General features: G+C 46.6%; 1 protein-coding gene across 1 annotated transcript in view; it reads left to right on the forward strand.

Moving 5' to 3' along the window:
- ALPK1 (alpha kinase 1) overlaps nucleotides 1-25365 on the forward strand; it is a gene marked incomplete at both ends in the record, with an annotated part of 48066 nt that overhangs the window by 16927 nt on the left and 5774 nt on the right. Inside the window, 7 exons of the mRNA XM_084251997.1 lie at nucleotides 9431-9629; nucleotides 16105-16164; nucleotides 17371-17457; nucleotides 18067-18143; nucleotides 19253-19348; nucleotides 20553-20657; nucleotides 21530-23642. Of these exons, the coding sequence (XP_084108123.1) occupies nucleotides 9431-9629; nucleotides 16105-16164; nucleotides 17371-17457; nucleotides 18067-18143; nucleotides 19253-19348; nucleotides 20553-20657; nucleotides 21530-23642 (2737 nt within the window). The remainder of the gene's footprint in view (nucleotides 1-9430; nucleotides 9630-16104; nucleotides 16165-17370; nucleotides 17458-18066; nucleotides 18144-19252; nucleotides 19349-20552; nucleotides 20658-21529; nucleotides 23643-25365) is intronic.

Consider the following 25365-nt stretch of genomic DNA (forward strand, 5'->3'; position numbering starts at 1 on the left):
AGAGAGTGAGAACAGTGATCACAATTTCCCCTAAGTGATTGCATTTGCACGCTCTGCTGGTAAAATGAAGGAAAGACCAATGAAATGTTGACAGGTCTTGGAGACCTTAAGAAAGTACTGTGTGTTTATTGTTTGTTTGTTTCCTCTCCTCTCCCTGACGTTTCAGTGGTGCATAAACATAGCACACGCCATGCTTAGTGTTGGCCTTGAGTGATCCAGTTTGGTCAGTTCAGCTCTTACTCTGCTTTTATTGTTGATGCATAACTATGCAAGCATCAATCACTTTTCATTTGTTTATTCTGGTAATTCCTCACCTCAGGACCCCCCTCCTTCCCCCAAGTCCCCTGCCTTTTCCCCAATCTCCCAATTTGCTATGCAGCAATAATTTCTCTTTACACTGCTCCTGCCAATTGCAATGCCAGATGGCTTCAGATCTGAGTCCCCTCACCCAGCCCCCCTTGATAACAGCTGCCATTGTCATTGCTGTGAACACATCGAGGCATTGAACCCATAGTGGGGACCCAGCCTCGGCCCTCAGCATCGGGAGGGGCTCACACTAGCGCAGGGAACCATGAAAACGGCACATGCTTGTCCTTGCTGCTGTTCAGCAAAAGCCCTAAGAAAAGACTCTTTAGCATTTTTTCAATCATTTGTGTATTGCATTCTCATTGTGGAGTTTAATTCCTTTACCACCTGACTCAGCCTCTTAGCCATGAAGCCCCCAGAAAGGCAATTAGAGCCCCATATTTCTCACCCTGGAAACGTGGAAAAACAAGTGCAGGGTGTGTGCCTGTGTGTGTGCACACACGTGTGAGAGCCAGCACACTCTCATCCACATCCCGGTGTTTTATTTACATGTTTGAACTAAACATGGTCACTCAACAAGAAAAATGCACTGGGTAGCAGCTTGGGTAACCTTCCCCTTAACCCAGCCTGCGAGGCAAGAGCAAGGACTCGGATCGTTGTTCATTTTCCGCAGTTGTTACTGTCCCGCGCCCGCTGAAGATCTTGTCTTGGAGTTCTCTGCACTTGTAGGTCAGTCGTGGGCCTAAAAACCCAAACAGAAAGAATCCCGAATCAAGTATCTTGTGCCCCAGTATGCATGTCAAAGACACTGTCCATGGAGTCAGCGGGTTAGGGTTATTGTGTTGTTTTCTTTTTCTTTCTTTTTTGGGGGAGTGGGGGAGGGAAGGAGGCTGTCTTTCATGTTCATGGAATTGTGCCTCCCCCGGGCACCCTGGGCCGGGAGCCGGCCGGCCGGCCGTACCACACACCCGGCCACTTTCATTCCGAAGTCAGGCGGCCGCAGACCCTTGGAGATTCCCAGGATGCTCATGTATGCTGCTTCACTGCTGAGGAATTCGCTGGCCCTCACTTGGCAGCAAATGAAAGTGGGTATTAATTTCTGCGGGCTGGTAGAAGCACAAGAGAGGGGCCGCAGAACGCTGCCCACCTCGGTCTGTATGGGGCCCGCAGCAGGCCGCCGTCTCGACAGGGGGAGAGGAAAGACAATAGCGAAAAATAAAAGATGCTCCTAACTTGACTTCTCCGCATTTCGCGTGGTCGTTAGGTTGCGGGGAGAGATGCCAGCGGCCCAGGTCCTGGACAGAGTTAAATTATGCAGCTGCGGGGAGGCCAGGTCCTCCAGGATGGGATGCTTCGTTTAGATTTTCCACAATGCTATTGAAGTGCTTATTTTCCTCCTGAAGAGACACAAACAGATGCAAACTTCTGTAAACACTTTAGAAATGAATTCAGTGAGTTTGGCCTCTCAGCAGTGTTCAATGGCTGACAGAAAAATGTCTAATTAGTGCAAGTGGAAATAATAGGGCCACTTGGATTCTTTCCATCCTCCTCCAAGTCTACTTTCCAAGGAACTCAAAGGCCTTTTGTCTGGCAGGTCACTCTCTCTCAGGCTTTTGTGCTGCGATCTATTAAGAGTAGAAGGGGGGAAAATAGCTCAGGCATGTTCTCCGCTCGGTATATGGGGTGTGCGTGCGGGACGCAGAGCCGGCTCTTTGCAGCATCAGCTTACAGGTGTTGGGGCGGGGAGTCCTTGCTGGCCGCGGCCCAAAGCAGCTCCCCCCCCCCCCCCCCCCCCCGTGCAAGCTGGGAAGGTGCCCCTTCAAGAGCCAGCTTTCCTTCACCCTCTTCAAAGAGTCTGCTCGTTTTCCTTGTTCTTTCTCAGCCCCCCCTAGTGTCCCTCTTCAAGTTGGAAAAGGGGAGACGTGGGAAGAAATGAGAGGTTTAGCCGTTTTCTGAGATGAGCCTGATGTTATATGCATGAATTATTGTGTCCTGTTCACTCTGCTGAAATCCCCCCGGCATTTAGTTTAGGAGTCTGCCTGTGCTTGTTGTTATTTTGTCAGAGGAGTGGGGAGGGCATGGCCTGCTGGAGGCGGGGACAGGAAATATTCTCCTGCCCCGCTGGGTGCTTCTCCGGCTGGTTGAATCATCAAATCAAGATTAGACAGCTTAGTAGACAAGAACAAGTTCAAACCTGGGAGAATCTACAAGGATATAAATTCTAAAGTAAATGAGGCAAAATGAGGGTATTTATCTTGAGCTCTCAAAGAGGAGAGAGAAGGAGCCTCCCATGATGAGAGTCAGTGACTCAAGAGAGAGAGAGAGAAGTTGGCCTGTAGTCCTACCATATGGAGAAGTTTTTCCTATAGGAAGGATATTTAGAAATCCTAAATCTTGTTAAGACCCCCCCCCCCCCGCCCCATCCCCTTCATTCTTGTAGTTAGCTAAGGGAGCGGTGTAAGTTTTTCCTGAACCTGCAAGGCCTTGACTGACCTCAGCTGGGAATAATCCATACACCAAAGTGAAGGCCTGTTCTGGACACCTTGGGGAGGCTTATCCTTTAACAGACGTGTCTCCTGTTTCCCCTGCAGTGTTCCTGGTCACTTATTTGGCTCGCATAGTGTGCCAGGCCCTGCACTGACCGTTTGACCCAATTTCCTCTAATCCTGAAACAGCACTGTAAGTCGACAGCATCCACATTTCCCAGGGGAGGTTATGGAGACTCAGACTCAGAGAAGCTAAGTGACTCGGCCTGACCAGTAAGTGGGAGAGACAGGAGACAAACTCAAGTATTAGGGTTTCGCTTCATATAGTCTTTCTAGAACTCTAGAAGTGTGATTCGTAAACATTCCACTTGTGTGTGTATCTCCCATTTCAAACCCCACTAAATTTTTCTCTACCTTCTTGCGTTTGCAAAATATGGTTTCTATCATGATATAATGATCATTTGGGGGTCAGTTTCTACTGACTTATTTTTCTCTGCAATACAGACTTCACGCAGTACATACCTGGAAACCTTGACCGAATGTCATACACTGTCATTGTTACCTTCTATGTGGTGGATATTCTGTGTGCCTGTAATTGTTGACCTTTGTTCTAAGATCTGGCCAAGTTAGGCAGCACTTTGATCCCTTACAAGCTTGCCTCTAAACTTACGGAGTGGCCGTGGCTGTCTTACTCCTGATTGCTTCACACTCGCCCTAGAAATGTCAGGCTGGCCCATTCCAGCTGCTCAGAACACAAGCTGCATGAGACCTTTGCCAGTGGTTCCTTCGCGAGGCTCTTTCCTGGGTCTTGGGGCGAGTCCTTCTCTGCAGGACTCGCCCCAGACTGACCCCCAGACTGACTGCCTCATGCAGCTCCCTCCTCCTGGTGCTTTGTTTTGTGAATTCAAGCCACGTGGCCCCCAGACTCCAGGTACTGCACCTTTTTAACTTGCGAAGACTGTCTCCCAGAGGGTCCCCTGGACATGCAAAGTATCTTGCAGCTCTGTGTGAGGGGGCACTGCCATACCCCCAGCTGGTCCTCAAATCAGCAGTTGCTCTCATGGCCTCAACATTCACCAGGGAATCTCAGAATACTGAAGTTAAAGGCCATCTCCTGGAAAGTGTTTCTTCTCTTCTTTTAAAAATATATAATAAAAACAATCTTTTCAGTTGGGTTTGGTTTTTTTTTTTTTGGGGGGGGGAGAATTTTAGAATTTTCTTATCATAAGAAAGGATATGGGTTCCTTCAAGATGCTATTTAGACTCACTGAGTGGTGAGTTTCATCCTAGCTCCAGAGATAGAGCTTCCTGTGCCCAGATTAGGCACTGCTTGATCACACCAGAGCTGGGAAGCAGAAGAAAAGGGGACCCTCAAGAGGCTTGGGTTCTCAAGTGTTGGCTGAGGATGTAGAGAAACGTGGGCACTGTTAGTGGGATTGGGGGTGCAATCTCTGTGGAAAGTGATATGGCGGTTGCACAAAAAATTGAATGTAGTATGATCCAGCAATCCCACTTCTAGGTGTGTATCCGAAAGAATTAAAGGCAGGGTCTCAAAGAGACATTTGCACCCACATGTCCATAGCAGCATTATTTACAACAATTAAGAGATTACTGTACCCCAAAGTCTAACAACAGATGAAACAATAAACTAATTATAGTATATAGAAGACCTTAGAGTAGTACTTTAAAAAGAAAAGAAATTCTGTCACCTGCTGTGACATGGGTGAGCCTTGAGGACATTACGCTGAGTAAAGTAAGCTAGTCACAAACAGACCAACACTTATATGGCATACCTAGAACAGCCAAATTCATAGAAACAAATGAAATGGTAGTTACCAGGGACTGAGGGGTAGGGACCCAGAGTTTAATGGATACAAGGTTTCAGATTTTCCAGATGAAAAAGTTCTACATTTAAAAATGGTGAAGATGGTCAATTTTTTGTGGTATGGTTTGTACCTGATCTGCCTGCCCCTGACCCTTATGACTCCGTGGCTTTGGAAATACTCTTAACTCTTCCCCCTCGGTGTCCTTCCCTTAGATTTTATAGTTAATACAAATGGAAGTGAGATTGTGTGTATGCGAATGTTTTTTTTTTAAGTTTTATTCATTTATGCATACAAGAGCTGGGGTACATGCCAGAAGTGGGGGGTGGGTGAGAGGATTCACCAGAGACAGAGTTGGGAACAGAACAGGCAGACTGATGAAATACACTGCTGAGGGGAGCAGTGAACTAGCCAGGAGAGGTCTGCTGCGCCATATGGGTAGCTCCCTGGCCAGCCGGGGATTGAACTCATGCTGCAGAGGCTGCAGATAACTTCATAGTTCTGTGCTTAACCCTTGCGCCACCAGGGAAGCCCTGTGTATGAATGTTTTTCATAAACTAGATGGTGCCTCTCCGGTGGAGACCATTGTTATCAGGAAGGAGAGGTGAAGAACCTCCACAGTGGATGCCCCTGAATGTTGCTGTGCCAAGAGGGTACTGTGGTCACCCCCAAATGAAAGGGGGTCCCCTAGGAGAAGGGAGAGAAAAATGAACATTAAGCCTGTACCTCAGTGCAACCATAAAGACTGGGACTCACCTCTCTTTGTGCCAGGAGAGGGTGGCAAGAATAGGGTTGCTCTTTCCAACCTAAAATTTGGGGGAGCCTGGCAGTGCCTAAAGTTGCATTTTCTGCAGGTAACAGCAGGGGGTGCAAACAAAACACTGGCTGTATGTGCACCTCGCAGAAGAGGGAATCTTGATCTGAGATTGGCCTTATTAAGCAGAATGAGGCCCACGTAGAAGCATGTGTTTTCTTTTCCATCTTTTCAATCAATCTGCATTCTATGAATGACAGATGACTGAATTGTTCTCACTTGAAAACTCATAGTTTTCAGATTGATGGTTTAGTTGGCCCATCTCCATAGAGCTTTTGAGCATTTCAGTGTTAGCATTTTGTTTTGTTCTTTTTTGACGAGAAGACTCAGTCACATAACCTCATAAAATGGGAGTATATGTTGTTAGGAAGATATACCTGGGGCAATAAAGGGATCTATAATTAAAAATGGCGCTCATGAACTGGTGGCTTTGTACTGAGTCATCATTCTGGGATCCGCACTCTGGTATTAGCCTGGCTCTGCTCTCCTTCCTGCCTCTTTCCATCCAGCACCAACCTGCAAGTCCTTTCTATGTTTCTTAGTTCAGATGAATAAGGTCCTCTTGTGCAAGTCAGGCCACAGGGTCATGAGGTCAGGTACCAGATGGGTATTCCTGGGTTAGTCTTGAATGTGGTGATGGGGTAGGGAGAGGGGTCAAAATACATGGCAGCTTCAGAGGCTGGGACTGTGGACCCACTTTCCTGTAGAAACGGATTTTGGCCTCTTAAGATTGTTGTGAGCACAGGCAATAATCGATTGTTAATCAGACAAGACATTAAATATTATCTTTAATTTTGGTTAAGGCTAAGTTGGAAACTCTAAGTTCATATCAGAGTAATTGGCAGGGGTTGGAGGGTTTCTGGTAGATGAAACCCAGAATTTTATTGACTTCATTCAGGTACAGGAATCTCTGGGCAAAACAGAATAGTTAGTTTTCTAGATAAGTCTTAAGAACTAGAAGAGAAAAATCTGTTCCCTGTAGACAGCTTGTTCCAAGAGAAAAGAGAAGAGCTAAACCATACATGCCCACCTTCTGCTTCCCGGATTCACCAGTGTGGTCACTGGCAAGTCCCTCCATCTCCTTGAGTAGACACAGCAGGCAAGCGGTGGAGAGTGGCTAGAAGTGCTGATTGAACTCCCTTTACTGGCAGGAAACATCAAGAGGAGAGAAGAAATAATCCACCCCTTAAAAAAAATGACTTCTCAATCATAACTTGAACCGTCACAGACTTAGAACAAAGGGATAAATCCAAGTGCAAATTATCATTTCTAGACTTAATTAACACTGTGATAGTTAAAAACCTTCCCATGTTAAGACAGCATCACTTTGAGAAGAGAAGGATTATTGTCCTAGTTAGTCATCATTTGGTGATGAACGCCTGTAAATATAACATTATGTTCCATATGCAGTGCTGAAGATCATCTCTCTCTCTCTCTCTCTCTCTCTCTCTCTCTCTCTCTCTCTGTCTCTCTCTCTCTCTCACACACACACACACACAGAGAGAGAGAGAGCTAGAAATTGAATCATGTGAATAAGTATCATAGCTAGAATTCTAGAATGGGTCAAATGTAACAATTTAGGTCAGTTTTACTTAGGCATATGCAGGTATCCAATTAAAATTCTAGAAGAACTGTTCCAGGCAGATTTTGAAAAGCTGAGCTAGCTCTCTCCCCAGATGAGTGCATCCTCTCCCCGCTCTAGGCTAAGAACCGCAGCTCCAAGAACACTGGCTGCGTATGTGGGACTTCCTGACATACCTGTGGGTATCTGATCATTGATAGCCATCATCTCCAGTTTTCCTGCTGTAGATAAGGCCTCCCGACATGGGGCTTGAGCATGCGGGATCTGACCCAGACTTTCTGTCTTCGCATCTCAGTTCTGAATCAACAGGTCATGTGATCTGGGGCAGGTTATTTAAGCTCTGAATCTCGGGGTTTCTATTTATAAAGTGGGGATGGCAGTAATGGAATCAACCTCTGAAGACTGTTGTGAGACCTGCATAAATAAATGCCCTGAAAGCACTTAGCACTGTACCTGGCACCTAGCGTTGCCCAGTAAGTGTTAGTCCTTAAGGTTATGGGATGAAGAAGGCAGTGCTTTGCATGGTAACCTCATAGAAAAATGGGCATTGCTTACAAGGCTTTCCAGACTCCCGATGTGTGTGAGTGTGACCGGAAAAACAGCTGGATTTAGTTTAGCAGCTGGAAAGAGTGCTATTGAGTGGCAAAGTCATCCATGCTATTAGCTGCGTGACTCTGAATGTCTTGAGTATATAGAGACCAAAAAATAATATCTTCCCATAACAGCTTGCCTCATTTAGCTTTATTTCTCATTCTTTGTTACACTTTCGATTCAGACCTGTTTTCTTTTTTCTTTCACTTAGTCATCACTCAACACGATCATATAAATAAAATTCACAGGGTTGGCTTAAATTCTGTATTGGGCCTCCCCAGTGGCGCAGCAGGTTGAGCTCAGCTTTGTGAAGCTGTCTGCAGCCTCTGCAGCGCAGGTTTGATCCCGACCGGCCAGGGAGCTACCCACATGGCACGGCAGACCTCTCCTGTCTCTCCCGCTGCTCCCCTCAGCTGTGCCTTAGGTCATTCTGCCTGTTCTGTTCCCTGCTCTGTCTCTGGTGAATCCTCTCACCCTCCAGCGCATGTGGCCTGTACCCTGGTTCTTGCATAAATAAATCTTTAAAAAAAATTTTAAAAATAAATAAAAATGTTTTTTTAAAAAAATAAATTCTGTATTTCTTCCTCATTTGCAATGCAGGCAGTAAATGAGGTGGGGTGTCATGAATTGGTTTGAAGAGCTCCCCTAGATGTTATGATGATGGAGAGAACCACACAGCAGAACAATGTCTAGTGTGATCTCATTTAAGAAAGAGTGATAGGGGGCCTCCCCGGTGGCGCAGCGGTTGAGCCCTGGGTTGCGAAGCTGCCCGCAGCCTCTGCAGCGCCGGTTCGATCCCCGGCTGCTCCCCAGCCACCGGAGGAGGGTCCCACATGGCGCGCAGACCTCTCCTGCCGCCCGCTGCTCCCCTCAGCAGTGTACTTCGGTCCTTCTGCCTGCTCTGCTCCCTGCTCTGGCTCTGGTGAATTCTCTCAACCTCCCGCGCTTCTGACTGTACCCAGTGCTTGTATAAACAAAACAAACAAACAAATAAATAAATAAAGCATGCCTCTATTAAAAAAAAAAAAAAGATAGAGTGAGGGGAGGTGGAAGGGAGAAGGGGGGTGGGAGGGAAGAGGAAAGAGAAGAAGAGAGAGGAAGGGGAAAGGAGAAAGCCAGAAGGAGAGGGAAGACAAGGAATCTAACAATCCATAAAAAGGTAGAAGAATCTAGAAGGACCTCTAGGAAGCCATTGTCAAGAACAGTAGGAATAAAATGGAGGAGGGGGTGAAGGAAGACGGTAACTAGGGGCACTTCTCATTTCTCTCAGTGTTACTTGAATTTTTTATTTTTTTTAATTTTTTTTAAAGATTTATTTATTTATGCAGGAACCGGGGTACAGGCCAGAGGTACAGGAGGGTGAGAGGATTCATCAGAGTCAGAGTGGGGAACAGAACAGGCAAATGGACAGAAGACACTGCTGAGGGGAGCAGCGGGCGCGACAGGAGAGGTCTGCCGCACCATGTGGGTATCTCACCACCGACTGGAATTGAACCTGCTCTGCAGAGGCTGCGGACAGCTTCACAGCACGGCACTCAACCCGCTGGGCCACCAGGCGGCCCTGCTTACAGGACTTGCTTACAGCATTTATCTTCTGTATACTGTTCAAAATATAATGGGGAAGAGAAGGCATCAAATACTGCTTTATCCCACATTGGGGTTCCTCTCCATCTTCTTTATCTTGGGGTTCAGTTAGCCAACAGAGTATATGGCTTCTCCTAGCTCTGGGTCTTGTTCCTGCTTTAGTAAAAACACCTGCAGGACTAAACTTGCTTCCAGAACTGCTTCTTTCCCCTCCACTCATCGTGTCTCCTGGATGTTCCCGCAGGCATCCCTGAGGGCCTCCATCCTGGCTGGAGACTGCGCCACGGCCGCAGCCATTGTCTTCGTGACTGACCGGTTCCTGTATGGCCTCGACGCATCGGGCCCGCTCCTGCAGGTGGCCAGAAGCCTGCACCGGCTCCGGCCCGCGACGCCCATCGCCCCCCAGGTGGTCATTCGCCAGGCGCGCGTCTCAGTGCACGCAGGTAGAACCCCTGCCCGCCTTGCCGCCCGCGTCTGGGGGTCTGGTGCCCGCACTCCCTCTGCCTACTTGACTTCGGCGGGAGAACGCGGGCACCCGGGCCAAGGGCCCTCTTTTCAAGCACCAGCTCCCGCCCAGGCCCGCCATGCCCTTCCACCCGCCTCTTGCCAGCACAAAGGCTCCGGCATAAAGGGTTTCAGAGCCAAAAGCAGTAGAGAAAATTGTGAAAGGGTGTGGAAAATACTAATTGGAGCTTTTGTCTTCTAACAAATCTGCCCTGCTGCTTTCAAACAGGGATATCTGAATTGCTATACTTGGGCCCAAGGGCCTTTAAAAAGCAGATTAGAATTCTGCTATTTTCTCTTAGCGCTCCTGGCTCCTTTCTGTAGGGCCACTTGACTATGCTGACAATAGAGCTGACAAACCCCCTGAAGTAATTTGAGGGGTTTTTTCCATCCCTCAGAACACCGGTACAGTACCTGATTAGGCCTCAGAGTATCTTTTTCTTCTTCTTCTGTCACTTTGAATGAAATGAAAAATGAGACTGACATTCCAACTCAGGAGGGGATGTGTGTGCGGGGAGGGGAGGCGGCCATGCTCTGGGTGACTGCAAAGTCCACGTCCACAGAATGCTTGAATTATTTAAATGACTGGTGATGACGAGGCTGAGAATCATGTCACCTGTTCTAGTTATTTCTAAAAGTGAAAGAATCAGGGCCTCCCTGGTGGCGCAAGGGGTTAAGTACTGCACTACGAAGCAATCCACAGCCTCTGCAGCACAAGTTCGATTCCCTGGCCAGCCAGGAAGCTACCCACAAGGCACGGCAGACCTCTCCTGCCTCGCCCGCTGCTCCCCTCAGCAGTGTATTTCACTCAGTCTGCCTGCTCTGTTCCCTGCTCTGTCTCTGGTGAATCCTCTCACCCCCGCATCTCTGGCCTGTGCCCCAGCTCTTGTATGCATAAATAAATAAATCTTTAACAAAAAAAGTGAAAGAATCGAGGAGAAAAATAGGAGGCAAGGCCTCACTCCCCAAACAGACTAGCTGTGTTTGGTTGGCATTCACTCTGTGACTGCTAATAACTCTGGTCTTGAAGAGGTTAAGACGTCTTTACTTCATTTGGTTTGCAAAGGCACTGGACTAACTACACTCAGAGGAACAGTGGCTGAGTGCAGAGAGGACAGAGATATATGAAATTGGTAAACATGGTCTTGGCGCTCCTCTACTCTTCAAACACTAAGTCTAGTCACTGCAGGCCTGGCAGACATGCGTGAATTGTGCCCGCATCTTTTACTTTTCTGGGGTAACCGCTGGGACAGAGCTGAACTGAGGGAAAAATTCTGCCTTCAGATGACCTCAATTTGGGACATTTTATGATGCCCTGGGGTTTGTATTGGAGGTGGCAGGGGGATCCTGAGAACTGCAGTTCCTTCCTGTGGCACCAGAGGGCGTTGGTGGTGAGTGGACTGTTCCGTGGTGCGCAGGGGTTAGTGGGGTGTTCCGTGGCAGTGGGGTGAGGGGGCTAATTCTGGTTCTCATCAGGGAGCACTTAGAGCAGAGCTGGTGCAGCATCTTTTATGATCTGCAGAACAGTTATGCTGTGAGATGGAAATTGAAGTCAAATGGAAGCGTGTGGATAGCTTTGCTGCGCACAGCCAGACTAATTTTATTTTTTTAATTGTATTATTTTTTGGATTGAGGTAATGTTGGTTTTCGTCACTGTATAGTATTCAGAGGTGGAGGTTCATAGCTCTTCAGGTGCATGTCACCACCCCACCCACCACCGAGGCACCCATGATCCTCCATCTTCCTCACCCCTGTGCTCCCCTGATAGCCTCAGTTCTAAGTCATATGTGTTGGGTTATTTTGGTTTGTAAAAGTTTGTTCTTGTGGCTTTTTTTATATTCTACATATGAAATCATTTGATACTTGTCATTCTTCTTCTGACTTACTTCACTTACCATTATTCCCTTCCATGTTGTCGCCAGTGGCAAGGCTTTGTCATTTTCTGTGACTGCGTAGTATTCCATTGTGTCTATATGCCTCATCTTCTGAATCCACTCATCTGTCCTTGGACATTTAGGTGGTTTCCATGCCTTGACTAGAGTGCACGGTGCTGCAGTGAACACAGGAGTGCAGCCAGACTACACTTTTTAAGCTTTTTGCTTCTTTATTTGCTGTCCTTTCTCTCACATCCCCAACAACGTGGTCTACAGTTTTTCTCCTGATAATGACTGAGCCCTGACATCACCATGAACAGTCCATGCCTTTGCTCATGTATTATATTTACATCAAGTCTAAGACAAAGGTACTTTTTTCCCTGACAGTTGGGGGGTTTTGTATCTCAGAGACACTTCCAGAAGTGCCACATATAAACACAGCCTCACATGAAGCTACTCCCAAACATCACTTGAGCCTATACCCATACTAGGAGAGACAGGGGTGTCAGGGCACAGGGGAACGTACCCCTACCCCTCTGTGTTCTTGTGGGGCTGCTCAAGCAAACAAAGTAACATCAGGCAAATTATCAGGAGAAAAAAATACCAAATTTAATTACAACATGTGCAGAATTTACATGGCTCTAAATTCTAGAGTAAATATGACAACCTGAAAGTGTATGTCCTGAGTGAAGGAATGGCGTAGGGGCCTGGGGCATCAAGGGGTGGGTGGGTGTGGAATCTCACATCACAAGGAAGGAATGACTGAATATGACAAATCCTGCTTCTGGTTGTGCGCCCTGCCTTAAGATAGGTTGCTCCGATAAAAAGATTATTTCTGGAGATTACCCTAAACCTGCGTACTCTTCATTCTTTAAGGTAATGGAAGCACTTTCTCTTGAACCTCAGGGCCTCGGTTAACCTTAGCAACACATACCAAGATGACGCATGTTGGAAAAAGCCTGCTCTGAACATTTCTGGGGAGGCTGATCCTGCAGGGACTTAGAGTAGGAGTGATCTCTTGGTAAGAGAGGCAGGGACAGTGGCAAGGGGTCTCAATTCCCAGGTTTAGGCATGCAGACATGGAGAAAGGAAAGGGTTATGTGACCTTTTAAGAGGCAAGGAGGGAGGACTAACGGTAATTTGAGGGGGCACTGCAGTCTTCCTCTGTCACCCTTGATCCCCCTCTCTTGGTATCTACCCACAGTACATTCTAAAACATCCAGCAGAGTGGGACTTCAGAGGCAAAAGAGGACTCACTCTTGCCTAAAACCAAGAGATTAACATATTTAGGAGACTCAGCCTTTGTGGCATAGAGACAAAGTTCAGAACCCACTTCTGTCCACAGAGGAATGGATAGTGCAGAACCTTCTCCATTTCACAAATATAGCGAATTCAGTATTTTTTTTAAAGATTTATTTATGCATACAAGAATAGGGTACAGGTCAGAGATGCAGGGCATGAGAGGACTCACCAGAGACAGAGTGAGGAGGAGAACAGGCAGACTGACTGAAATACACTGCTGAGGGGAGCAGCAGGCGAGAAAGGAGAGGTCTGCTGCACCACGTCACCTCCCTGGCCAGCCAGGGAATCGAACTCATGCTGCCGCGGCTGGCCATAGCTTGATAGTGCTGTCTTTATCCCCTGTGCCACCAGGGAGGCCCTGAATCCAGTATGTTTTTTCAGAGCCTGAAACAGAGGATCTGTTCACAGTCAGAACAGTGGACTTGTGTTCTCCACACTGCAACCGGAGGGTCCCTCAGATGTATTCCCCACAGAAGGGACTGTTGAGACAGAACCCTGGCCCTGTGTGAAGAGTGAAATATTTCATTTAGTCAGATCTTGAAGGTTTTTGCAGGCTGTGGAAGGGGACTCAGTAACTCTACCAGCCCCCAGAGAAGGGGTGAGGAAGCTTGCTCTCTGCACAAGATCTGGTTGGAGGTCCCAGAGTTAGGTTAGGTTCAATCAGGAGACAGCAACCACACAGTAATATGAACAATAGAGGCTGACTATGAAGAATTATGAACTACATCAGGGGATTAATGAGGGATTGGGAAGTAGCAGGTAAAGGGAACCCTCAAGGATAACTCTCAGGGCCTCTCTGGTGGTGCAGGAGGTTAAGCACAGCACTGTGAAGCTATCCGCAGCTTCTGCAGCACAAGTTCGATCCCCAACTGGCCAGGGAGCTGACCCACATGGCATAGCAGCCCTCTCCTGACTTGCCTGGTGCTCCCCCCAGCAGTGTACTTCAGTCTATCTGCCTGTTCTACTCCCCACTCTCTGTGGTGAATCCTCTCACCCCGCTCTAGCATGTACCCCAGCTCTTGTATGCATAAATAAATACAATAAATCTTACAAATAAAATTAGAAGTATTTCTTTTAAATTCAAGTCAAGAAAAAAATTGCATCTTGTACCACTTCTATTGAATACCAACCTAGGGACCCTCCCATTGCAATAAGAAAAGAAAAAGAAAATAGAAGTAGAAAGATTAAAAATGAATGAACAAAATGTCATGACTTGTAGACAATATGACTGCCCACATAGAAATCTTTGAGAAATACAGATTTTAGAAGAGATATTTTAAATGCCTTTGTATATCCAGCAAAACCTAATTGGAAAATAGAGCTTTTAAGAAGAGAGGATGCTTTGATATAACATGTATTGAACAGGTATTTTATGTTATTGCCCTGGTAAGTACATTAGTATGGATGAATTTTATTAGAGACCCTAACCCATAATTTCAGATACTAGTTTTCTTTTCTTGACAAATCTATGTTGAAAGCCTGCTAAAAGTGGATTTTTGTGAGCCTTGGGGATAGTTATAAAGGTGACCAAGATGCAGTTCAGTGTGTCACTTCAGCCACATTCCATAGGTCAAAACATGCCGTGGGCCAGTTCAGATTCAAGGAGAAGGGAAAGAAAGCCCCACATTCCACTTCTTGATGAAAAATGGCAAGATCACGTTGCAAAAGAGCATATGAGATGGAAGAGATTACCGTGACCTTCTTTGGAAACACAGTCAGAGTGTATGTCTGTGTTTGCAATTTGAAATAGGGTGGTTAGGGAAGGCTTTGAGACAGTGATGCTTGAGCAAGGGCCTGAAAAAAAGAGAATGCCTTGGAGAAATTTAGGATAAAAACATTCCAAACTAAAATAATTGTGAGTTATGAAAAACCATGATGTGGGAACAAGACTGGCAGGTTCAAGGATCAGTAACTAGAGAGAGTAAGAGTAAGGAAAAGAAGTTTGGGAGATGAAGTTAAATAAGACCCAGACCATGCAGAGCTTAGAGGCTCCTTGAAGAAGGGGTGGGTGGAAAGATGAATGAATGAGTTTCCCACGTCTTAGCAATCAAAGGTAAAAAAATGTTTAAAGAAAATCTCTCTATACTTCCCCTCAATATCTTCCTGATAATTCTGTAAATAATCCAGTTGAAGGGCGACTCTATTACACTTCTTGAATACAACAGCTTTTCCAGAAAGGAGACAACTTTTTCCCCTCTCTTTTTCTTTTTTTATTGATTGCCTTTTTTTTTTTTTTTTTTTTAACATACATTAGTCCCACCTCTAGGAAGTCAGTTTGGCATCATTACCTGGTGGGAATAGTTTTGTTTTCTTACATCATTGTTCATTTTTGTACATAATTGGTTTCTCCCTTCAGGTGTAGTCCCCATTGTTCCCCAGACACCATATCACCTGTCAACCATCACCAGAGTCCCTTGTGTTCTTCCTTCCACTGTTTTCACCCCCCCCCCCCCTTGCTGTAGGCCTCAGATCTATGGTCAGTGAGCTAGTTTTGACTTTTTCTTGACCTTTGGTTTACCTATATTCCGCATATAAGTGAAAACATCTGATATTTATCTTTCTCCCTCTGACTTATATCACTGAGTAATATCCCTTTCAGTTCCATCCAAATTTGTTTTTTGTTTGTTTTTTGATGGCTGAGCATGAGTAGTATTCCATTGTGCAAATATACCACATCTTCTTGATCCATTCATCTATTTTGGGGCATTTGGGTTGTTTCCAAAGCTTAGCTATTGTAAACAGTGCTGCAGTAAACATAGGAGTTCAGGTTTCCTTTCAAATTAATGTTTTTGTTTCCTTCAGATAGATTCTTAGGAGTGGAATTGCTGGGTCCTGTGGTAGCTCCATTTTTAGTAATTTGAGGGTCCTCCAGAGAGCTTTCCATAGTGGCTGGACCAGTTTACATTCCCACCAGCAGTGTAAGAGGGCTCAAAAGAAGACAACTTGTTTTACAAAGACTGATGTTCCTTTCCCAAGTCCTATTGTCATGAGTGGATTCTGTATGTCTCTCATCTATCTCTATGAATCTAATCCATCTCAGATACTGAGATCTGACCCATGGCCCACCTGACCGACTGCTGAAACCATCATCTTTCTCATTCATATACGATGTAGCTATTAATTTTAAAATAGAATTCTCTTTGGTTATGGCCCTTATTGTAATTTGTCACGAATTACTAGCAGTATATAAAGAACACTCTCCAAAGTAATTGTGTGGCATTTGGTTGCTTCTCTACAGGAAAACTTTTAAAAGCAGAGTATATCCTGAGCAGTCTGATAAGCAACAGTGGAGCCACAGGTAAGGCAATTTCGAGTCTTCACAATCACCTTTGCCCTCAGACACTACTGGGATTATAGTTCAAAAACAACTCATGAGGGGTCCGCCCTGGTGGCTGAGGAGTCTCAGTGCTGTCACTGGTAAGGCCTGAGCTTGATCCCTGACCAGGGAGCTGACCCCCATGGCGCAGCAGACCTCTCCTGTCTCTCCTGCTGCTCCCCTCAGCAGTGTATTTCAGTCAGTCTGCCTGTTCTGTTCCCCACACAGTCCCTGGTGAATCCTCGCACCCCCTGCACCTCTGGCCTGTACCCTAGTCAGTCTGTGCATAAATAAATCAATCTTGAAAAAAATACATACAATAATTCTCATCTTTCATAGCTGATTAAAATAATGTCCTGTCAAAAAAATGAATACATAGCCTCTTAGTTACTGTAGTCCAGCTGTTCCCAGAGCTAGCCAGGGTGGGTTCTAACACTGATGGAGGAAAGTGGTTGTGGTCAAGGAACTTACTTCTCTGGGTATCTTGTTAAAAAACCAAAAACACGAAGTTGCTACTATTTCCCTGCTTCATTGGAGAGTGTTACCTAAAGAGCAAACACTATTAATGCAGGTGACTTGATGGGCCTCAAGAAGGGCTCAGCAGCTGCCTTAGAAGAATCATGATTGGGAATAAACCCTCTAAGGTTCAGACAGAGATGCTTGTTGGGAAATAAAGTTGATTTTGCTGCATAAGAAATCTAATAAAAACTATGTTCAAATTGATTTTCTTTCAGTCTTTAATCATACTTGAAAGGAAGCTAGTCCTGTAGTTGAGTAACACATAATTTAAGCTTTCAGCTATCTTGCCTGAGGTGTGGGCCTGTACCCCAGTTCTTATATGCATAAATAAATAAATCTTTTTTTTAAGATTTTTTTATTTATTTATACAAGAGCTGGGGTACAGGTCAGAGGCACGGGAGGGTAAGAGGATTCACCAGAGACAGAGTGGGAAACAGAATAGGCAGACTGATTGAAATCCACTGCTGAGGGGAGCAGCGGGCGAGTCCGGAGAGGTCTGCCATGCCATGGGGGTAGCTCCCTGGCCAGGGATCAAACTCGTGCTGCAGTGGCTGAGGATAGCTTTATAGTGCTGTGTCTTAACCCCTTGAGCCACCAGGGAGGCCCCAGACTATTTCTGCAGTCATACAAGGCCAAACATGCTTTCCTTGCCCCCTCCTTTTATTCTAGGTACCTGGTTGTACAGAAATGAAAGTGACAAGATCCTGGTGCAGTCGGTGTGTATACAGATCCGAGGGCAAATCCTGCAAAAGCTGGGTATGGCCGCCGGCACCTACTCCACCAGGCTGGTTTTCACAGTCTGTCTACCAGATGTACTGAGAATTTTCATGTTATAGCTGCTTAACATTGTCCATTAATTTCCTCATGCAGGAGTTTTAGGAACATTAATGAAACAAGTATTGTTCTCTTGAGTTTTGTTGCAGAAATTTGTAGTTGTGCATTGGGGCTGTTGCTTTACGGTTCTCAGTATTGCTTAGTTTCAGACTCTGTTGAGTCAGCTGCCACGCAGTGACACCTCATTATAAATCCACCCTCATCCCCCCAGGATGCTCACAAGTTTTTCCAGCAATGAGTATAAAACCGTGCAAACTAAAGTATTTGAAAATGAACAGAGGCTGCTAATTTCTGTTCTTGTTTCAATAATGGAGTTCGTTATTTCTATATTAGTATGTGTTACATGTCATAGAGAAGGGTTCTGACCGTCTCCCTGGGACAGGGAACATTATCTGTATTAAGCCAGCAAGTGCTGCCTGTCTAGCCCAGCCCTAAGCTTCCCTAACTGCATTCAATGTATCTGAGGTATTTTCTAACCCAAAAGCAGATACAAGTCACCTATTCTCCCCACAACCTTTTTTTTTCCCCTAGGGATGTGGTATGAAGCAGCAGAGTTAATCTGGGCCTCCATTATCGGATATTTAACCCTTCCTCTGCCAGATAAAAAGGTTGTATGCTTCTCTAGTGCTGTCTTTCTCTTTTCCTATCTTTGTCTTTGGATACTTTTCTACAATAGCACAAGTTCAGTTCACCATTTATCAATTTTATTGGCCTGATTTTTATTTTTATTTATTTTTTAAAGATTTTTTTTTTTATTTATACAAGAGGCACAGGATGGTGAGAGAATTCACCAGAGACAGAGCAGGTTGCAGAACAGGCAGAAGGACCGAAGTACACTGCTGAGGGGAGCAGCGGGCGAGACAGGAGAGGTCTGCCGCCCCATATGGGTATCTCCCTGGCCAGCTGGGAATCTTACCCGTGCTGCAGAGGCTGCGGACAGCTTCACAGCACTGCGCTCAACCGGCTTCGCCACCAGGGAAGGCTTGGCTTGATTTTTATGCTCATATTTTAATATGAGCATAAAACCAGGAGCATTTGCTTAACTCTTTCTGCATATTGCCCTGGCCTCACTCATAGACTCCTGGAAGATATTTAGTGTTCCTATAGTTATTTGTAACCATCTGCTTTTATGCTTATTTCTACTGAACCTCTTGTCCTTTTTATTATATACTTAGCCGTTCCCTGATTCCATAGTGAAATTGAAATGACCAACTTACTTATATGTAAAATCATTTTCCTTGAGTTGAGTGGGCAAAGGCTTCAGTGAATTGTTTATGTAGCATCATTTTCTTATTCTCTGTAAATGTGTGGGGATATTCTCCTCCTTGACTGAAGCATCAAGTTATCACATTTCCCAGAGCTGTGTCAACAGCAGGGCTGCCTGTCTTCCTTTTACAACATGGGTAGGATGAACTGTGGCCACTCTTGCTGGGCTGACCCTTCAGGCCTACCAGTGTGGCAATGCAGTGTTTGTTGGCTGTCCAGCAGGGCCAACTAAGTTGCTGTGTTTCATGAGGTCCGTGTCTCAGATGTGATGGTCTGTGAGCCCTGGGGCATCTAGTTTTAAAGTATCCTCAGTGTCACAATAACAACAACGATACTAACAATGATAATAATAAGCAATGGTCCACAGAGGGCTAAATTTTGCCATTAGGCCATGATATCGCAGCAATGATTGTGAATTCCCAATCCATGTTTTGTCTGTCTTTCCTTACAGGGAATCTCCATGTCACTAGGAATACTGGCAGACATCTTTGTTTCCATGAGCAGGAAAGATTATGAGAAGTTTAAAAACAATCCACAAATCAACATGGTAATTATCTCTCGTAATACCATGGTACAAATTGGCTCCCCTACCAAGCTGTCAATGTTATTCTAGGTGGCAGATCTATCAAGCTTTGTCTATCCTGGACTTCACTGAGAGTGAAGTGAGCAAGTTTAGAACAATCCCATGGTGTCCTCCTTGGCTTCATTATCCCAGAACGCAGCACAGGACCGACATACAGAGGGTGCTCAAAAAATGAGCAATGTAGAAGTATTTCCTTGTATGCATTTCTGGTAAATAGCCTAAATAGATTTCCAAATTTTAAGCTTCAGTAGTTTTCTCATGCTTGATAAATAGCTGTGTTAGGCCTAAAAAAGGCTACTGAATGAACAAATGTCATCAAACTGAGGATAAAGGTTTCAAACCCAACTTGTTTCCTTTCCAATTATCCCAATATTGGTTGACACACTTGGGCCATCTCAATGATAAAATGAAGGGGTGATAAATTTAAAACTATAATCACAGTCTGTTCAAGCTGGACTATCAGTCACTTATTCCAAGTTCTTATCCTTAATAATAATTATTACTAATATTTATGTGTTGCTTTACAATTCAAAAACTGTGTGTGTGTGTGTGTAAATATTGATACACGTAAAATCCTGTGAGGTAGGTAGAGCAAAATATATCATCTCCCTTTTGAAGAAAAATAAACTGAGGTCCTGAGAAACTAGGTGACCTCAGCTTATACAACCAGATAAGAGAGAACCAGGAGCATAAACTAGGTCTTTGAGCAATTAGCACCCACAATGAACTGCTCTCCTCGCAGGTAGGGTTGCTCAGTACAGGCTTCTGGAGTGGAAAAATGAATCTTAATTGGATTGAAATTGTAAGTTAAAGAACCCTTTGCTAAGAACAATGTGGAAATCATCTGTTTATCTGGTTGCAAAACGTACATTTTCCGGAAACAAAGGATTGATGTGGTCCTCCACGGAAGTTTGTCTGGATTGATTTGTGCTCATTAGACCCTCTCTGGGGTGGGGTGGGCTGGATGGCTTTTGGGTCTTGGGGCCATGGGTGGTCAGCCCCTTGGCGTCTTCTGACCTGCTCACTCTTCCCAGGCATCACTCAGAATCGATAATAAGGGCAGATGTGCCTCAGAATCTTGAAAGAAAAGCAAAGGAGTTTCAAAGTCTGCCCTTCACTAGTGGATCAGCAATTCCCCGCACCTCACCGGCCTCCTTTTTGTTCACAGGGTCTGCTGACAGAGTTGCACCACCATTTGCTGTCAGCTGCAGAAGCCTGCAAGCTGGCGGCTGCCTTCAGCCCCTACACACCCCTCTTCGTGCTCACAGCTATGGTAACGGAGCAGCCACGCCCCCCCCCATCATGGAACCAGTAGGAGGGAAGGGGCTATCGTTGGGTTTGCCGACATCTGTGCACAATTGTGACTGTATTCATGGGCCTGGTCCCCAGATACCTTTAAATGTTTATTTTAAGATTTATTTTAGTTATTCATGCATATAAGAACTGCGGTGTAGGCCAGAAGTATGGGGGTGGGCAGATTCACCAGAGACAGAGTTGGGAGCATAACAGGTGGATTGACTGAAATACGCTGCTGAGGGGAGCAGCGGGCGAGACAGGAGAGGTCTGCTGCTCCATGTGGGTCACCTCCTTGGTGGGGGATCGAACTCATGCTGCAGTGGCTGCCGATAGCTTGGTAGTACTGAGACTTAACCCCTTGAGTCATCAGGGAGGCCCCTTTAAGTGTTTAAATACTGCCCAGGTCATCCTAATACCCATAGAGGTTGGAAGTCATTATTCTATTATTTTTGACAATTATTAAATGAATAGGGTGCTGATGTATGGCTGCCTTGTTTGCACACAGATTTATTATATCCACAACCCCACATAGACTGTGTTTGCTAAAACTAACAACAGCAACAACAAATTGATCATCTTGAATCAAAAGTTTGATGCTACAGAAAGAAAAGAGTTAAAGCTAATTTCTCCTCCCTCCACATCACCCCATCGTGTGTGGCCCAGTCCCTCCTGATCAGCCAAGAAGAGCCCAGGGTCTGCGGCTCTGGTGGTGTGATTTCCTCTGAATATCCTCGCCACCTGCTTCTTGTCCTCCAATATAGACAGTGACTCGTTTGCAATGAGAAGTCCTGCCTGGCTCACAGCCAGTTCCATTTCAGTGCCTGACTTTGCTTTTCGTTCCTTCTGCAGAACATCCGTGGCACGTGCTTGCTGTCGTACAGTAATTCTAAGGACTGTCCTCCAGGAATGAAAAATTCCTACCTGTGTGAAGCCAAAGAGGCCTTTGAGATTGGCCTCCTCACCAAGAGACGGGATGAGCTGGTTACTGGAAAGCAGGAGCTTCACAGCTTCCTCAAAGCTGCGTTCGGTCTCGCCACGGTGCACCGGCAGCTCTTCGGGGAGCCAGAGCCGGTGCGGGTGGCCAGTCGGCTCTGCGGCGAGGCATTGGAGAAGCTGTACGCCTTCAGCACTTTCTCCGACAGTCAGGAGAAGGAAGCCCTCTCGCGGGAGATCATGTCTGTGGTGGGCAGGGTGAAGGAGCACTTGCAAGTCCAGAGCTTCTCGAATCTCGATGACAAGTCTTATGTGCCAGAGGGTTTCCAGTGCCGGTTGGATGAACTCATCTTGCATGGGCGAGCGGATTTCCAGGAAGTCCTCCAAGCCTATTCCCAGCACCACACTGCCGTGTGCAAAGAATTTGAAAGCACTTGTGGAAACAACAGAAATAAACAGAAAGCTTCAAAAGCGGGTGTCTGTATCACCGCTCTAAAAACGGAAACAAAAAACGCAGATACAGTGAGTACAGCCGAAGACAGAGCACATCTCCCAAGAGACGAGGGAGGATCTTCCTCCCAAAGGGTCGAGGGTGCCCAGGAGGAACTCGGAAGGGCCGGCAGGAGAAGCCGGACCCATTCCCAGGCTCTCCGAGTGTCCTCAGATCAAGCTGCAGAGGTGGACGCAGGGTCCTCGGACCGCGGTGATGGTGGGGGTGCCGTTCTGGGCACACCTCTGAGTGACAGCCAGAGCTCTGGTTCCTGGAACAGGTTGTCTGGGCTCAGTTCTTCGACCAGCTGGGAGGAAGTGAGTGGGCACCTGGAGGGCCAGTCAGTCCGGGAAGAGTCTAGCCCTGGGGAGCATCTCTTGGACAACCAGTGTTCCACGGCGCCCTCTGAGGAGCTGCAGGGTGACGGGAAGAGTAGATCCCCTCCGTCCTTGTGTTCAGACCTGCAGGGGCTGTCTCTCCAGATGTGCAAGGATGTTGACACCACATCTTCTCAGGGCCCGCTACATTCACACATGCCCAGGGGTGTCCACACTCCTCCTCATAACACAGCAGACACTTCTGTAGCCTCTGGTGCAGGGCCGGTAGCTGCAGCTCCAGAAGGCAAGCAGGAAGCGAGAGTTAGGGGATCCAGAAAGACTCTTGCTCATCCCAGACCCAGGTGTGGTTCTGCCTTTCGGTCTCCTGATTCCATGTGGCCCAAGCATGTGGCCACATGTCCGCCACTCCAGGAAGAAACCTTTGAGTTAATTGATGAGTTTCCAGAAACCGACGATGATGCCACAGATGGGCGTGGAGAAGAGAAGAGAGACTCAAAGATCGATAAAAGAGGCACAGGCCCCGCGTTCAGAGACCACCCCTCCTGGGTCGACCCAGAAGGAGAAACAGCAGAGAGCATTGTGGAAGTGCCCTTCGAGTCTCAAATAGTCACAGACACTTCTCTGGGCAAAAGTTCCGGGAGAGCAGGTGGCTCTGTCCTTCCTCGTTGGCCTGTTCAAAACCCTGCCTCGAAAGAAAGCAGCATCTTGGCCAAAGAGCCGGGTGTGGACCCTGATGCTCCCACAGTGGATGAAGAGGGCCATGCACTCGACACCACAGATGTCCACTCCTCAGGTCCATGCAGCTCTCACTGGGCTCTTAGGCCACCACTGGGCCTGGGGCCTGCAACCCCCGGTTCCTTCCCAGCCGTCAACGACGATTGCACTACCACAGAGGAGGGCAGCAAGCCTGCAGACTTGTTCAACTGCGGCCAGAACTCCAGCTCGTCCTCTTCATCCTGGGGCCTGAAATCTGCATTTTCCAGCAGTTCTTCTGAGGCGGACAACCCCTGGTCCCTTCTCAACTCCAGCAACTATTGTTTTGTCTCACTGCCAAAAACAGTGAGGCAGGAGATCCTCGAGGCGCGTACCCTGCGGCCTGACGACTTTGCCAAGCTCCTGGCAGGGGTGAAGCATGAGTGGCTGTTCCAGAGACTAGAAAACACGGGTATTTTTAAGTCCATTCAGCTCCGCCGGGCACACCGTAAGTACCTTTCCAGAAGGTGCAACTCAGGAAGCCCCTACCCACATTTGGGGCTTTCAGGTCAACCTGCTATCTGGGTCAGCTAAGATAAGGCCCCTCACTTCGCTTTGTGAGTCTGCAGGGTGATCTTGGGCTCCATTGGCTGGTTGCAAAAAATCGGGGCTCACTCCTTCTGCCTCACGGGGGTGGGGGCTGCCGTAAGGACACATGAGGCAGGCAAGTATCTGAGAGGATTCCGAAATAGTCATCCATCAGGGCTTAAAGCAAATCTGGATGTGATACCCCCTCAGCGTCTGTCTTCTTAGTTGGTTCTCGTTATCATCCAGTTGATTTCCTTTTTTTTGCATCAGATTCTAGGGTCAGATTTCTTTAGTTGAACTGGCATCATCCTTCTCTTTGGCAGAGGCTTTCACATCTGTCCACTAAGAGCTTTCTTGCTGGTCAAGTGACATTTCTGTTGTAACCAGCTTCTTGCTTAAGAGCAGGGACCCTGGGCAGGGTCACCCTACAAACCGTTTAAAACACGGATTAGAAGTGGTGGAGAAGCTGGGAAGAAGACATAAGAAGATGCTTCTGGGGCCTCCCAGGTGGCGCAGTGATTGAGCTCTGGGTTGCGAAGCTGCCCGCGGCCTCTACGGCACCAGTTCGATCCCCGGCTGCTCCCTGGCCACCGGAGGAGGGTCCCACATGGCGCGCAGACCTCTCCTGCCGCCCGCTGCTCCCCTCAGCAGTGTACTTCGGTCCTTCTGCCTGCTCTGCTCCCCGCTCTGGCTCTGGTGAACTCTGTCACCCTCCCGCGCTTCTGACTGTACCCAGTGCATGTATAAACAAAAAACAAACAAACAAACAAATAAATAAAGCATGCCTCTATAAAAAAAAAAAAAGATGCTTCTGTTAGAGCATCACCTCATAATGCCTTCCAAAAGACTGAAGAATTATTTGAATGAATTAAAAAAAAAAACAACTATTGCTAAGTGCATTTAGGGGGGAAAAACATGGCTTGCTGTTGTTGACTGTGAACTAAAGTAGTAGCTCTCGATGCTACCACTACCTGGGGGGGCTTTGTAAAATTTCCAATGCCTCGCCCCCAGAGTTTCCAGTCTAGGGGTCTGGGGTGTGCATGCAGGCTTCCGTACTTGTGAAGAGTTTCCCAGTGATTTTGTATAGGGCCTGTTTTGCCTGCTGCCTTGAAGCCTGATTAGAACACAGACCAATTTACTACCAAAAGAAGCAACAATCTCTGCTAAGAGAGCTTCTCTACTGACTGTGAGATTCTGTGGTTTCAGAATCACATTTCTGGGTTACTGTTAATTCTTTGTGGAAATTTATGGACAACAAGCGATGGTGGAGGAAGCAAGACCCAAAGTTGAAGAAATTGACGGTCTCCTTTCATCTTCCCGCAACTCACTGCCCATCCTACAGTGGGTGCAAGTAGCCCATCTTCCATTTCCATGCCCAGCTTCTTCAGTGGAGCCCCAGCTCCGGCCACCATCCCTGCCAGCCTCCAGTCATCACCACAGGCCTGTGGATTAATCTTTCTTTCATATTTTCATGACCTCAAAGAAATGCTTTCTGCCTTCATTTTTCTTCCCTTCTTTAAGCTGGACACAGCCCTGAAATTTCCCCTCTTATCTTTCCCTTTTTCAGTTGAATTCGCATCTTTATGAAGTCACTATATTTTCTCAAGTAATTCTTGCATTTGTTCAATTTAAAACAAGAGACT

Source organism: Talpa europaea (assembly GCF_964194135.1).
Source record: "Talpa europaea genome assembly, chromosome: 13".
In the NCBI taxonomy this organism is placed as follows: domain Eukaryota; kingdom Metazoa; phylum Chordata; class Mammalia; order Eulipotyphla; family Talpidae; genus Talpa; species Talpa europaea.